The sequence below is a fragment of the Rhynchophorus ferrugineus genome, unplaced genomic scaffold (assembly GCF_030347505.1).
Source record: "Rhynchophorus ferrugineus isolate W39M unplaced genomic scaffold, kcgeb_rfMv2 rfM2, whole genome shotgun sequence".
NCBI classification, from domain to species: Eukaryota; Metazoa; Arthropoda; class Insecta; order Coleoptera; family Curculionidae; genus Rhynchophorus; species Rhynchophorus ferrugineus.
This window is the reverse complement of record NW_027472581.1, coordinates 68,023,097-68,040,500: the sequence shown is the minus strand read 5'-3', so window position 1 is coordinate 68,040,500 and position 17,404 is coordinate 68,023,097. Positions and strand designations below refer to the sequence as shown.

General features: G+C 31.9%; 1 protein-coding gene across 2 annotated transcripts in view; it reads right to left on the bottom strand.

Moving 5' to 3' along the window:
* The window catches only part of Fur2 (furin-like protease 2), a 1,295,077-nt gene that overhangs the window by 163,645 nt on the left and 1,114,028 nt on the right, over nt 1–17,404 (bottom strand). For both annotated transcript variants that reach the window (XM_076396174.1, XM_076396175.1), the window contains exon 5: nt 9,513–9,704. In XM_076396174.1, coding sequence (XP_076252289.1) covers nt 9,513–9,704 — 192 coding nt within the window. The remainder of the gene's footprint in view (nt 1–9,512; nt 9,705–17,404) is intronic.

The following is a 17,404-nucleotide window of genomic DNA, read 5'->3' as shown; positions in this document are numbered from 1 at the left end:
TTCTAACAGATATCGCCAGGTTTGTTAAAGTATGCAATGTTATACAATGTTTGAGACATATGTCATTTCATCCTACTGACATCAGCTTCAAAGCTATGCATCATAGAATAAAGAAATTTAGAAGTGAATGTTATATGGAAAAATCGGGTCCCACGTTTAAGCTTTTCGGAATCCCCGTTACGCGGCCAAATGTAAATGAAAAATGGAACAGCTTTATGTATGTTTCTCTCTCGTTCGGCCTCGGTATTAATAATTCTAACCTAAGCAGTTAACGGCCATTTTTAGGCGATATAATTTGTATTGTTTATTTACGTCAAATTTTTCGATATGTGTTTTTATATATATTTGACAATTACTTTAGATTATTCTATGTATTTTAATTTGTTAGTGTAATAAAAAGAATACCTTAAGGAGATCTCTTATGATCTCCTATGTAGGTCCGGGAAAGTTTGAAATCATTTTAAAGATGAAGACTATAGACCAAAATGTGGAAAGCCATGGCTGAAACAAGATGTAATTCCCACTAGTAATTTAAATAGTAAGTATTCTGCTAAATAATAATGATTTATTGCATTGAAATAATTAAGCTTTTTCTTTACCTTTATTACAAGACAAGGAACATATGCCCCCAATGGCAATATTAAAAAAGTTTTTTGAGGCTGATAGATATATAGGACATTCTTCTACCCAACAAGACCCATAAGTAAGTATATAATAAGAAACTTATGTTTATTATTAGAGAATGGAGATTCTAACTTGAAATTTATATGTTCATTTACAGATCACTCAGCCTGTCCCATCAGTTTCGTTTAAGGTTGGATGAAAAACAAATGGCTTTATCCTTATTGAAATGCAGTGGCAGAGGATATAAACTGTTATCGAAAAATCTGCTTCTGCTTGCCTTCTAGAAGAACATTAATGCAGATACTGAATAAGGTTCCTTTTTGCTGCTGGAGTAGTAACCTCTAATTTTGGTCGTTAGTTCAGAAACTTGACTGTATAGACCGAACTGCAGTTGCCATATTTCACAAAATGTACCTCAATTTAGGTAGGTTGTTAATTTAGTTGATTCTAAAAAATAATACAACAGAACCATTAATAGTTATATTATCTTATTTTAATGTTTGTTTTAAATATTAGAGAGAAGATAATATCAGTGAATCACGTGTTTTCGGTAGTGGAGATATCTCTCTGATTATATCAATGTCTTTATGGTCAAGGAAAATTAGTGTAATTGTAATATATCAATAAAATATATGTAAATATATTTATTTTTTTATTTTCCTAGTAAAATTAAATATATTTTTAAAATTTCCCGCTAAAATTTTTTACTATACATTTTTAAATTCCCCGCTAAAATTTTTAAAATTCCCGCTAAAAATTTTCAAATTTCCCGCCGTAACTAAATGTCATACGGCGCATGCGTAAGCGCCCTCACACGGGGATTCCAAGCGTAATTTAGAACCAATTTTAACATAGGAAATGCGCTTCTAAGTTTCTTTATTTTATGGTTATGCATGTTATATTTTGCCAAAGAAATACCGTCATAGATTTATTTACCTCTCTGAAAAAATCAAGTTTCGTGCCTGAAAACGTACATTTACTGCAAGTCATCGTTTGCTGATAGAACGGTTCTGGTTGCTTACGGTGAGAGTGCTCTAAGCTTCAAAACATACGAGGCGTGATTACGAGAATTCAAAAGTTCTGATTTGCAAAAGCGTTAAAAGAAACTTGACAAAAAATGATTACCGACCAATTACGAGCAAATGCAAAAATCTAAAAGATGGGAAGAGGGTACCACAATGTGAAATGGTGCTTTAAAGCTACGATCGGAAGTCATTTTGCATCGAATAATGACGTAAGAATAATTGTAAGACAATGTAAGACGTGGTGTATTACGAACTGTTGAAAACTGATGAAACAGTTAATAGTGATCTCTATCGACAACAGATGATCAATTTGAACCATACGGTGTTTGAAAAACGCACAGAATGTGCCCCAAGTCACAGTAAAGTGATTTTTACATCACGATAGCGCGCCGTCTTATAAAGCAAAACCGGAAAGAGAAGCATTGAAAGCATTTGTATAGGACTTATTATCACAGCCACCGTATTCTCCGGATCTTCCACCGTCCGACTATCAAGTTTTCACATTAATGGGACACGCGCTTGCAGAGCAGCACTTTACCAATTGACCAAAGAAATTGAAACACAAACAGTTTTTTTTTGAAAGCATCCATAAACTGCCCGAAATATTGGCAAGATGTATAGAATCAAATACCAATACCTTGAATCAATAATTTTTTCTATTTTCTTAAAAATTATGTAGCTATAAAAAACGGCATTGACTTTCTGCACCAACTTGAATAATAAAAATATATTAAAAAGCTGACGCAAAAGTTTTTAGATTTAAATCGTATAATATGAAGTAAGTGACACATATTGTAATTTTCTTTAAATTCACTTCTAAGCATAAAGGGATTCAATTTAGCCAACTTCATGTTTGTTAAATTAAACAATTCTATTAAATAAACAAATTAACATGATTTTCTTAATTAATTATATAATACATAAGATATGTTTAGTAAATCTTAATTTACAAATAAATTTATTACTACTGTCCTGTTGTCTTTGCTTTCATAGAGACAAGGCGTGTTTTCCCTTCTCGAAAACAACTCTCTAGATATATTATAAAAACTATATCTGTATTTAATTATGGTCAACTTTTAGTTAACGGTCTCAAAGAGTTCCCAGGTACGCGTTACGCCTATGCGGTAAAGTGAACTGAATACGTGCCACAAAACAAAAAACCTTCCAAGTTTTCCCCTTATAATAATAGAAAAACAAGAACCCTTGTAAAAATACATTACAAATATCAAACAAAATGAATCCAATTGCACTTAATGAATGAAAACAATATGTTAAAGGCAAGTTATCAGCAGTTAAACCAAAAACTGTAGGAACTAAGTAATGAGTTTGCAGCTATGAGATTGCATATCAACGCACACACAAAAATGTAGAAAGCAATTCAATAACGTAGTAACAGGTGCATTATGCAACCGAAAAGGACATCCTGTCAGTTATAAAGGGTATATAGTGTATCAGAAGAAAACAAAAGAACTTCACCAAATAAAATGACAACCGTACAACGATTAAGACAACTCGACAAACCTCAAAATTCTGGAAAGCCATCTGCCATTGAAAATAAAAAACTAACGACGACTAAGAAACAGCATTTCCAACGCCAAAAAATATAGTTCATTACAATTATAATTCAACAGACAACCGCCTCCAAAAATAATTAATCAAGAAAATTCAAGCTGCACTTAAATTGATATAAAAGTAGAAAATAACTCAATTTTCCATTTTTCCAAAATTATGTATTTTCAAATGATTATTTTGTAGTAGTCGCTACTTATAATATTTCATGTTAAATTTTGGCGGCCACTAATCTGCACCTCTAATACACTATACTACTGTTACAATGTGATAAAAATATATAATTAAGAATTCTAAACTAATCTTACGGAACCTTTTCCCATATTTCATACCCCAAGGCTTTATCTGCTGCTTTTCATGGGTATGTTCAATCTTCTAAATCAATTTATCGTATTTTTTAAACACATCAGGACTCAAACACATCAATATTAGAGATTTTTAATAATTATTTAATTTAGATTGAGCTTCTAATAATTCACCTTTAAATTTTGTCGCCTAATCGGGAGGTTTTTTGTTAACCGACAGTATGACTACCATTGATATTTATTGAATATGTTCTCCGTACATTTGTAACGATATTTGAGAACTTGAAATCACATTTTTTTACATTAAAGTTTCACTTTGATTAAATTGTGTTTTTTAATGTATATTTAAACATATTGGCACTGAGTTATATAACATTTAGGTTTAAACGATAGTAAAATAATCTATAACAAAGTTTAATAGCAAAACTTTGATTATATAATAACAATTATCTAACACCATATAACAAAACAGTATAAACAATCTAGTTGATTGACGTCTGGTTGATAGTTTTTTATTATAAATATACACAAAACATAAAGTGTTACGTAAATATACGTAATATACGTTAATTTGCGAATTAGTCTGTATTAACTGGCGTTCCAATTTCATTAGGAAAAAAATGTACTCAATAAAAAAACAAAATTAATATTAATAGTAAACAATCAATAGGCTCATGAGGACCTTTTATGTGTGTTTATGAGGATTCACCTCACAATTCACTATCACATTTGAATGAAGTGAATGCTGCCATGATTATGCCATTCATGTAACACACATAGAGGAGACAAATAACCACAGCTGATCTGGAGATTGTTCCAAGAAGTTACGATAATTACCTAATAAGAACTCCCTTCCCAATTAGGGATTTTAAAATATTAATTTATAGTAATCCTGCTATTAATGTGAAGAGAGGATAAGCAAATATCGACATATAGGGGTTTAAATTATAACTTATTCTTCCCCATATTTAACGATAAGCTTTTTAAAAGAAAATTTAAACGGTGTCAGAATCACGTATCGACAATATTCGATTTGGGGATGAGGATTAATGAGATTTAAAAGAAAATTCGCGAGCGACAGTGCCATTAGAGCGCGTTCTTAATGCGTTCGGAAAAATTGAACGTAAAAATGACTCTAGGATTTATTGTTTCATTTCCTTCCTGGATTGTCGGAAAATCGATGGATCGATCTCATAGTCTCGTAGACTCAAGAACGAATTATCCATCATTGAACGTATTTCTAACGGTTTATAAATTGATCGCGGCATTTTCACATCTTTTCCACTATCATAATTCTAATTCTCCTTTTAAAAATTTTTATTTATAATTTAAAGTTATTGTTATAGTATAGTATGTCTCAGTCCAAATACAGCGTGCAATGGATACATTTATGTAATAATAATAAAAGTTTGATATAAAATAAATATTCCAATTTATTAAATATAGTATATTCAAAACAGCAGTTACCTAACGTCATCGATATGTGCCTGTTGCAAATAGTAATTATGTTCCTTCTCATTTTATTGTATTTAAAAAGAGATAGAATGCTGTCTGACAACTTCGAGCATCTAACCGAATTAGCTTGTCAAAGTCGTCCAGTTGTCAAACGTCTGCAAAATTCTTCAAAATATTAATTATAATAACTACAGGTTATAAACCACAGAATACAGAAATTTGCCTTTTTAAGCTACAAAAACAGTATTAGTTATTCTGTGGTTATAAACCGGTGCAAACGTTATCTAGAATCTGAACGCCTTGCTTGTTTTGATACATTTTAAATTCCTGCTTATTATTACTCTGATTCAAAATGCCGAACATAACAAGTTGCGTTTCTAATCAGTTACCTTGAAGAGGAACGAGATGATGGAGTAAAAAATTGCCAGTAAAATTATTTAAAAAGGCATTTTTACTGTTATTATAATTATTAAGATGCTGCGGTTTTTATTGACCCGCATATTTTATTGATATATTAAAAAATGAAGAATATAATCTTAGGTTCCCGGAAAAGAGACTGTCCTAGTACTAAAGGGTGACGAATTAAGATCAGCTGAAGAAGAATATAAACTTAATAAAATTATATCAGGAGCATCATTTCATAGACTATTAGGTAATATAGGATTTAAATGGTGTAAAGATAACCTATGAAGAGGTCGAATGGAACTTCCAGACATTGCTTGTAAAGAATACAATTTTCAAAAGCATATAATAAAATCTGCGGCGAAATAATAAAAACTTAATTATACCACTCAATGGATTCCCAATTCCTCAAGCAGAATCAGCTAAATACCTTGGAATCCATCTTGACAGTAGATTAAATTGGAAACATCACGTTAGAAAAAAAGCAAAACACATTAGATCCAAAATACAACAACTATACTAGTTAGTTGGAAGACATTCTCAACTTGATCTAAAATCAAAGAGGTTGATCTATAATACAATTATAAAGCTCATATGGACCTATGGGATGCAAATATGGGGTTGCACTAAAAATTCAAATCAACTAGTCTACAACGCTGTCAAAACAAGGTTCTTCGATTGATTACCAATGCCTATCGCTATGTAACCAACGAAGATTTGCACGATGATCTGTAAATCAAATGGATTTGCGAAGTTATCCAAGATTTCGCCTTGAAACACCAAAGAAGATTACTAAATCATACTAACTAGGAAGCAATAGAACTGCTGGACAGCGCGCAGGATGTCAGGAGATTCAAGCGAACAAAACCATACGAACTTATATAAAGTGAATATATTTAGTGTAAACTATAGCTGTAAGTTATTATAATTTTATAATTGAAGAATACATATTCATGTATTTTCTCGCACTCGCCTTGCTTGTTAATTAATCCAAGTACATAGGAAAAGTAGTAATCAATTAATTGTAAATTATGATTGTACTAAGCGTATCTAATAAAGATGTTATAAAAAATATAATAAAATCAAGAAAGACTTATTATTTCAGTCTGTGTATTTAAATAACACATAAATATTTCAGAAGGAGACCAATATACCCAATGGTCACTCATGACAAGATGATAATATAAATAGTGTTAAGCCAACAAAAGTTGATGGAAAAAGGTAAACGTTGGAATAAAAATTGATTAGGCTTTATTATTCATAACATTTATTAATAATTTATTGTAGATATATTGATCTTCATGTTGCAAACATGAATGGTTAATAACTCTTTCGGTTTGGATAAATTCGATCAGGCACATTGAAGAAGATATTGACAAATGATGAAATTGTGAACAAATCTTAGATAGATTGGAAATTAAAAGTTCAGTTATTCACTTGAATGAAACTTTCTGAATATGGGATTATGATTCAATGCTGAAAATTTCTAAGATAGACTGATGAGAGTGAATGTAACTAAAGGTGAGATATAATTAAAATACGATAACTGTGGGAAATCTTATTGTACAGTGTGAAAGTTTTATGTGCATAAGTATGCTCTCTAATGAAAGTAAAACATATTACTTGGATATATAATTGTTAATTAGGTGGATTAGGCGTCCAAACGATACCACTACATAAAAGAACGCGGCTGGAACTGGGCGAATAGGTAGTATGAAAAAAAATCAATGGAAATATAATAAAACACAACCCTAACGTACAAACTGTTATTACTGTTTGTAGCTTTAAGTCCTTTGATAAGATATGCATTAGATGTACTGTAATTAAAAAAAATTAAAATTAAAAAAAACCAGAGTTAATGCCGCAACTCTGCGACGTTTTGACGTCATCAATTCATATCACGTGGGTTCACCGATATTTTGAATAGAATATATATGCCTTATGTTCAAATTATTTACATATAAATATATATATATATATATATATATATATATATATATATATATATATATATATATATATATATATATATATATATATATATAGGAAATCACCAAGTGCCAATTGATCGCTAGATAGATGTTATTTACCATTAGTTTTATTCTAAGGGAGATTTTATGCTTGTTATGAATAGCTCTTATTGGTGGTGTATTGTTGAAAAAGAAATGTATAAATAGAGTTTAGTTGTTTTGTAATTCATTGTCCGTATCACATAATACATTTGTTATCTACCATTAAACATTATTACTGAAAAAAAGCCGTGACAAAAACAAAACTAATTAAACGTTACCTCGGTGTTGGAAAATCGTAAAGAATAAAGCCTCTCGGGAAGCGATGAAATCTCCAGTAATATATTAACGCGAGATGACGTGATTTCCTACTTAAATATCTCGTTATTACCAGTGTTTCTTAAGGGGCAACAAAAAAAGATGGAACCGGACGGACAATGATGATCACCTCCCGCTCGCTAAGGACCTTTTTTATGACATAATGGATGGCATATTTCTTTTATTTCGGTGCGTTCCTAATCATGCAATTAGCCGTTTTTATTGATCTTTATAAAAAGTTATTAGAGAGGAAACAAAGCCGTTTCTAAGCGGAATGATTGCGAAAAATCTCTTACATTTATTTTTAGTAGTGAAGAAACATCGATATATATTTACAATGAAAATCTAATTCAGATTCCTTAACAATTATTCTTAATTAAATTATCTATTTAATATCTTTTTAAATCGGTAATATTAAAAGGTATGTGAAATAACAATATTTATAGATTAATAATATTCGTATAAAATATTTTTAAAAACATAATGACATATATAATATGATATATGTCATTATGACATGTATCATCACTTCATATAATATAAAAAATAATATATTATTGGTAATATTTCTGTCCTCATTTAAAATACACAATAATATAAGATAAATAATTATTTTAGATCAGTGTCAGTCTCAAAACGACAGAGTAATTAGAAGAACAAGTTAAAATTTTAGAAGTATCTAGAGAGTAGTATACAGAAATGCCAAAAAAATACCAAAAAAGGCATACCTAAATATGTAAACTATCAAGCAGATATATCAGAACTTGTCAAAGAAAAAATAAAAATCAGAATAAGTTAAAAACAAGCTAGACAAGAAGTCCAAAAGCTGATATCTATTTTAAACGAGCGACAAGCATATAAAGAGTCCGATTGTTCTCTCTGAAGAGCAGACAAGAGGACTAAGAGGTGTATAATATATATCCCTCCCATATGAAGTGGGCCATAGGCTAGAGGACATAAACAAAAACCAGAACAGTATGCCGAACATTTGGCTAAAGATACACACTCTCAACTAAAAAGAGGTGATTTACGTCATAATTAATAGTTATAATAATAACAACACAGTAACAATACTGTAACAACACAAAGAACAAAAACAAACAAGTAAGTAATTATTTATTACGATAGGAGTAAATTGCCTAAAAAACTAAATTAAATCTTACTTAATTTAATCTAACTCAACTTATCTTACTTATAAATTTTATGTAACGTAACCTAGACTGAAACATAAACCAATATATTGCAAAGTGGGTGAAGTAGTTATGATAGCAGAACCTTGTAAATAACTGAATGATGTCAAATCTGCAGACCTAATTTTTCTATTGTATGAAAAAATTGTGTGCAATCCTTTTAATTGTTTGGGTTTAGACTAAAACACTTGATCGTCGATTATTGAATGATTTTTTGAAGTTATGCTGTTTTCCTAGACGTTTAGAATTAATTGAGATGATGAATATCCTCAGGGTAGCTTCGCGGGACCTATCCTCTATTTGCTGTATAGTAATGATATACCTATTCGAGGCTGATGATATACAGCACTATTAGCAATGAATAAGAAAAATGAAATAATATACCGATAAGTCATTATAACTGTTGTAATATTCTTGTTCCTAAAAATAGGTTGATTTTATTGTTAACTTCAATAGTTGATTATAAAAATTAGCACTAAAAAGTGTTTCGAAAACAATTTAATACATCTATAAGATTTTATAATTATTGACATCCTTTAGTTCTATATGTCAAAATATCTCACTGATAATATAAAAAATTGGATAAAACATATAGATAATAATACATGTACTTACCAAATACCACTGTTCTTTGTAGAGAGGATCTGGGAAACCAACTCCAGAGGCTAGAGCTCCACGGTGAGACTGACTACGTAGAAGTGATGAAGGAGCTACCCCAGAAAACAGGGAATGAGGAGATAAAGATGGATTAGCTAGATAATCACGTTTCTTGCGTTTCTTCTCATGTTGTTGTTGAACCCATTGAACCTGAAAATAAATTAATACGATGAGTTTTATATTGGCCTACAATGAAATAATATTGATTTTTCAATAATTCAAACAAACTCACTATTAAAACACTACCAGAAAAAAATGAGAAATGGTAACTATCAATGAAATGTTATTTCATATTTCTATATTTCCATTTCATATTTTTATAAACATATATTTACAAACTTATAAGACTGATTATAAATACACGTGTACAGGGGTAACTGGATACATCAGATTAAAAATATATTTGTAGGTTAATTTGTATCTGTTGTACCACTGATATTTGACACTTTTCATTGGTAACTCCAACAAATATGTTAGTATTGACGTAAATAGCCAGCCTCCATGAATGATTGTATATATTTCTGTGTTTAACGTTGTTTACAGTGGATATTGATGAAACAGTAAATTATCAAATAAAACTTCGATGTTTATTACCACGGAGTTGTTTTCCTTCCTGTGAAATTCTTATTTTAAATATTTATTATGATTTTGAATATTTGTCTTTGATGAAATAATTTATGGAAAAAATATTCAAGACAATTTTGGAAACATTTCAAATTATTTAAAAAGGGTTATTGTTTATTCAGTTTTAATTTTTCGGTCCTTTTAGCGATCATATTTTATGATAGTTCTTGAATAATTTAGATTGTAATCTGAATGTGATATATAATAATGTTTTAATTGTACAATTATTAATATACATTGGATTACACTTGTATTAGATAACTTGTTTTTGTTATTTAAAAAGTATTATTAAAACAGTATGATAAATATATAAAGATATTTAAGTAATGAAAAAAATATAAAATCTAGACACCATCATCAACCATCGATAATATTAATACAAAAGAAGCTTACAATCCACTATATGCTTCCTAGAGTCAAGAATGGGGAAGATTCCGTTATTATTTGGGCGACAATATAGTGTGATATTCATGCCATTGTATAGACTATTGCGAATAAGTATCTTCACATCCTCAATTATCACCTGCATATTTCTGCTAAATACTGCTATATTCAAAGATGTTAATATCGATATACACCGCTGAAAAGATTAATCTTTTCTGGCCAACACAATCACCAGAACTCACCATAATTGAACCTTTATGGAGGGATATACAACACTTACGACGTCACTGAAGTAATTGGCACATGTTTTGGTACAAAAATGGAACAACATTCCGCTGGAAACTATTCAGATACTAATCAGTGATAAATTTCAGATGTTTTAAAAGCAAATTGCGGCTTAAGACCTTAACAATGAATATATGTTACTGTATATGTCAGGTGTTCATAGATTTAACAATTGATCTCTTGTATATGGCGCTGACTATCGTGACCATTTGTTTTAAAACTACCTTGATGGTGAACGAGTGAGACGGGTAGGTCGGTTTCCTAATAGATTAGAACCCTCAGTGTCGCTCTGTGTCGCCGTTCGACCAGTCGCATCTTGTTTCCGTTAAATCAAATTGTTCCTTTAAAGTAAATAAATAATTTTTATTTTACCTTTGATACTGGAAGAAGCATATACTCTCTAAATGGAAACAAATTGGACTATAAACTGATTACAAATTGACTACGAATTGACTTGACTATAAATTGTATCAAATGTATTGGCTCATCGGGCGCAAATCCAAGTTATCATTAGATAACAAGGTATTGCTATATGAGTATTGCTATACTCAAGCCCATTTGGTCATATGGAATCGAACTATGGGGTACCGCTACCAAATCTAATATATCCATCATTCAACGGTTCCAAAATAAGATGTTTCGTGCCAATGTTGATGCTCCGTACTATATTTCAAATAAAGTGATACAACGCGATATTCCTCCAGAACCTATAACGAGTGTAATTCAACGTGTTTGTGTGAAGTACTTCGAAAGAGTGTCGGTGCATCCCAATGCACTCGCTAATTAGCTAAATATGCGACGTGATAGTGAAGTACGGAGACTAAAACGTTTATCACCACACCTGATCTGATTACTGGACATATGTAGACTTTAGAATAAGCTTTAGAATAAGACTAATTAATTAAGATAATATTTTATACAGAAGATTGCTTAATGAAGTGATTTTCTACATGCCATGTATATATAATATAGACATAAGAAATACTTATTGCCAATAGGGCAGATTGTGGACTCTCGAAGAGTAATCTTTCATACTTTATGGTATAACTGGCGCAGTCGGTAAATTCCTGGGGGATCATAGGGGACGTTTTCATTTGGATTCATTCAATTAACCGGAAAATTAATTATCAAGAAGAGGAGACAGGTTGGCTTGGCAATCGTTTCGAAGTTACTCGAAGCGTTCATTGGTGTTCACAAGTTAGTAGCAAAAGTATCGTAGCTGAAGCTGTAAGGTCATAAAAGTTGGCATTCCCAAATCCAGAAAGTCATCCAGAGAGGTTCGGAAATAGCAACTCTGCTATCTTCTCTGATCTGCCCTTCTAGCAGACTTCCCATCTCCATCAAATGCTTATTTAACAAGATGTTAATTCGGTTGGTACTCCTCTACGGATCTAATGTCTACTTCAAGTCTCCAAAATAAGCCCCTCAGGAAAATCTTATACGCTCCATGGTTTGTCAGAAATCAAATTCATAGGGAAACTGACACGCCAGAAATCAAGCACTTATATCTCAATCAATACACAAACAATAACTCAGCTCAAGTTCTTCTGAAAACGCGCTTGTTCGCAAGCTGGTCGACATGCTGGGAGCTTAGCACCGCATCACCGCTAACCTCCCCCTTTTCCAGGCTGAAACGACGTCATCCGTCGTTGCAGTCACAACTTTTGCTCCATATTATCCAGTCGTGTGTTATCTCAAGTTCGCGAATCAATAGGTAGTTTCACTATCTGTTATTTCGATGGGACAATAACGGCTGCCCGATTAGCGGGTCTATATCCCCAAATTTACTGCAGTAGCAGTAGTGGCCCACAGGGGTCAACTGTGAGGTGGTTTCCGTTTAGTGTATTGGTAAGCCCAGAGGCAGTACCACCTAACTCGGTCCAACTTGCCACTTCAGCGCAAGTTTCGTCGACCAGGTGTGCGTCATGCATTCCACCGCAGGGTTTTAAGCCAGAATAAAAAAAATATATACAATATAGTCTACTAGAAGTTGGACAGGAGTCTGCAGTTCAGGGTGAACGGTCAGGGGATTTTAGTAGCTTAGTTTCTTAGTCGTAGATTATTGGAATCTGGAATCACTAAAACTTGGAAAATTATTCCATAGAGAGACACCATGGAAATTTGGGTAAAAACAGTGCTATTTCGAAGATCTTCAGAAACAAACTGGAGGACGACGGTAGAATCGATAATCAAAAGCAATTATTATAACAACTATATGATGGCTAGAAATACTGACCACGTATATCCCTGTGGGAATTTCTTTAGGAGAAATGTGTAATGTAATGCCTGGTTACGGCTATGTGTTTTAAAATTTCCTGAAGGGTGAACTAGTGGTATAGCTTTGTATCGCCATTCAACGAGTCACCTAATCTTTGCATTAAATAAAATAGTTTTCTAAAGTAATTTAATAGTTTTTATTTTCCAAACCCTTGCACATATTATAACTCATCTGAAGAAGACAATTTTTTCTAGAATTTTTTTGAAAACTCGCTATATTTATGTTTATGTTAGTCTGGGTGAAACGCGAAGCGAAAGAGAGAAAGTTAATTTGCATTTTCAAAAAGGAAAACGTTTTACACAGATGAATCAACAAGGAGAAGTTGTTTTCCCGTTCGGTGACGCCTCCATTTGGCCCGACCGGTTCCGAAACAACTGGGCACAGAAGGGCGAAAAAGGAGGGAGTGGAGAAAAAAATGTGGCGCAAAAAGCTACCCCTGTCGCTGGCACCCCCACGGCGACGATATTTCCTAAGAGAGATATCTGGGCCGGCGCCCTAATCGCAACACATTCGCATGGTAGTTTGATGGTCGCTAAAGGACAGTGTCTGTTTTGGGGACGATTCATTGTGTTGACTGCAATTTATGTGGTAATAAAACGAAGAAAAAACTAACACAGTATGAATACGAATTTAGGCGTTTAACTGTATTTTCTCGCTGTTAGATATATTTCTTTCATGTCATAAGTATAGTATAATATTATAGTAGTTTTCTGCAGAGAGAATATTGGGGTTGTGCATCTCAATTTCTTAATTTTCTAATCTCATAAAAACACAAGATCACTCTGTTTGTTAAAGCATAATAAATATTATAATAATAATCATATATATCAGTATAATAAAAAAAGGTTTGTGTTGAATTTTGAAACTCCTTGCAATAACAAGAATATCACTGCAATATTTCAATAAATATGTGAAAATATGAAATTGTAATTGTAAAAATTACATTATTTTACAGCATAGATTCACTCAACTTCGTTGAACCTATTCCAACGAGTGTCCAATTTATTGACACACTAATTGAATGGGTTACTGGGAGGATTTCAAAATATTAATTAACATCAATTATCATCTGATGACAATTGTTTCTTACGACCTTACTGAGCGAGTAATTGTGATAAAGTAGGATATTCCATAACTGAACAATTCCTATTCTAATTCTAGTGAATTTAGAAATGTTTTAAGTGTTCGAGCGGGTGCCTTATCTTGATATAACTCATACGCCCAAATTGGACATTAAAACTTTCTTGTTTGATTTCTTATACTGCTCCTTAGTCTCTTTTTTTTCACTCAGAATAATGGTTGTAGGCTCCATAGTTTTTACGTAAAATCTATAATATTTAATAGATTGAAAAATTTGGAGTAATTTAAACAGAAAACCTTATAGTATATTGTATTAGAGTTTTAATACAACCGTAGTTGTAAAAAGTGACTTAATGGATGCAGAAGTTTTATTAGGAAAAATTTACAACTCAGATAGAAGTAGAGTATCATGGCACTCACGTGCGAGTAGTTCATAAATAATTCAAATGGAACAAATTATTTGACGGAAAGGACAAATATAAATTTGTTTCAGTTACATATGGGAGTTTTTGTTGACGATGTACAACACGATAACAATGACGATAACAATTGATAGTCTACACTAGTTACAGAAAACCCTTTACAGATGGAACATGACACCGTGGCAATACAAAATTATATTATATAAAAACAAAATGACTGTTCTGGTACATTGTGAGCTAGAGGAAATAAATATTTATTTTAAATATATGGCAATGGAAAATGAAAATCAAGGAAGCCAGAGGAAGAAAATAACTGTCAGAATTGGAGAAACTATGAGTTTATATTTTGCCATAATACATTTATTAACAAAAAATACATATAGAGACAAAAAGGCAAAATGATATATAACACAAGTTTACAAATACGGATCAATTTTTGGACCCGAGCAGATAAGAACGATTCTTAATATTATTCTAGTTTTCGAGTTCGTTAATGATGGCAGCACTGCCTCTTATAATGTTTATCAGCTGACGATTTTGCATTGGAAACTTGTTTTTGTGCTGAGATTGTGTTTAGGAATGTGTGAAAATTCTGAGTCAATATTGTAAATTAGATTAAAACGTTCCTGTTTGTGGATGTTATATACTCCATAAACATCACAAATGCACTCAAATATGTATATTTCTAAAACTTTTGCTATAGTAAACACTGCCAAACCATGGGTACCGAATTATTTTGTAATGCGTGCAGAACAAGGCTGTACAAGTGGTCACTTGGTAAAAATGTATACTTTTCATTTTCTGTTCCAACGCTATGGAGGGAACAGAAAAATTATGTAGATAACTTTTAACTACTTTTACCTCATTAATGTAGCCGGTATAAACGCAAAAAATAGTACAGTATAAATTTCTTGACGTACCCTTAGTGTTAAAACCAGTTCCACGTGCAGACTGTAATCTATTGACAGTTTGTTCAGATACAAAAACAAGAACTTCGTCTTCATCACCAGCAAGCAATGAAGCAAGGAATATTTACAATAGCCAATAAAAATGATGATGAAGCAGCAGCATAGAAATCGTTTCAAAGTATTGTTCAAATTGTTCAATTGTAAAGTTCAATTGTAAAAATTCAATTGTAAAAATAGTACAGTATAAATTTCTTGACGTACGATTAGTGTTAAAACCAGTTCCACGTGCAGACAGTAATCTATTGACCGTTTGTTCAGATACAAAACCAAGAACTTCGTCTTCATCACCAGCAAGCAATGAAGCAAGGGATATTTACAATAGCCAATAAAAATGATGATGAAGCAGCAGCATAGAAATCGTTTCAAAGTCTTGTTCACAACTTTCTCGGTAACCGTAAATTACCGGATTGCAAGCACCTAATCGACAATTTGTTACAGAATTACCACAAAATTGGGGCTTCAGTATCTCTGAAATCTTAGGCGATAAGATATATTGAAAGTCGAAAGGCTACAGCAGGGATTTTGGGACGAAGGCACGATGAGCGTTTACTGTTGGACCTTTCGGCTGCAATATATGGAGTCTATCAAAAAATGACACAAAAACCCTGAATATCCAACGAAAGAATAGAGTGAATTTGTACAAGGAGTATGATACGAAAGGTATTCTTAATATAGATAAAAAAATCTCACGAAAAAATAATGTATGTAATATCAACCTTATAAAACTAATAATATTTGCGACATATTGCGCTAAATAAACTTTATTACAACTAATAATACCGAGAATATTACGTAATTTCTCCAGTAACCGACATTGTACTTTATTTCGTTTCACATGATGCGAGATCCAAGTTCGCGCCAACTAACTGGAGTGAAACTTATGAACTGCAATCACACGTAATGGGCTCAAAAGTTACATCAAATTGCTCATTTAACAAGGAGGACGTTAACGGTCATTTATAATCACACTCCTAGTAAATTGCAGTTCATTTTCGTGACTATGTCTGCTAATGACAGCTTCAATAAACGCACTAGGACATCTAAAAATCGTTATATTAACCCTACGAGGGTAATCTTGAAATGTGAGTGTGTTTAATGAAATTTGAAGATAATATTATGTGTTGGACTTAATAGAGTCCAATATACCTAGCGTTAATATGGTGTAGGATTTTTAATTACTGCATTGTTGCTAGTCGTAGACTAACCTACGATTTGTTTTTACAACTTAAACTCTTTTAGAAGTCTTTGCTTAGTCTCAGTACAATATCAGAGTAATGCTCAGGTTTGAATTAACACTGTTGTTTTTGCTCTTAAATAAGTTTCACTGTGCTACACAAGATCAAATGGGTTGATTCTTTTGAAACTCTTCTAGTGTTGTCGTGCTCGTCTGTTAATCACGTGTTATTCAAGAGTTGTCATATTTTGATGCCTCGTGCCAATTAGATTTCCTGAGATGACTGTTGGTGCCCAAAGTTATCGGTGTAAGAAATTATTTCTTTCTTGCTCTTAGAACTTTGTTCTGAAATATTAGTCTAATATTGGTGCTATTTTTTCAATGTATCGGATATTATGTTGAACAAATTCTACTTTTTTGGAGAATATCATTATTTCAATATGAAAAAATACGTGGAAAGTGGTTTGGGCGTTTTAAAAATGGCGACTTTGATTTTCAACGCAATTAATTATTTGGATAGATGACAAAGTTTTATGGGCCAAGAAACATTATTAAAATGGCAGTCAGTGGTGGGTCAATTATAAAAATAAATGATGATTATAAATAATGAAAGAACATTTAAACATAAACATAAG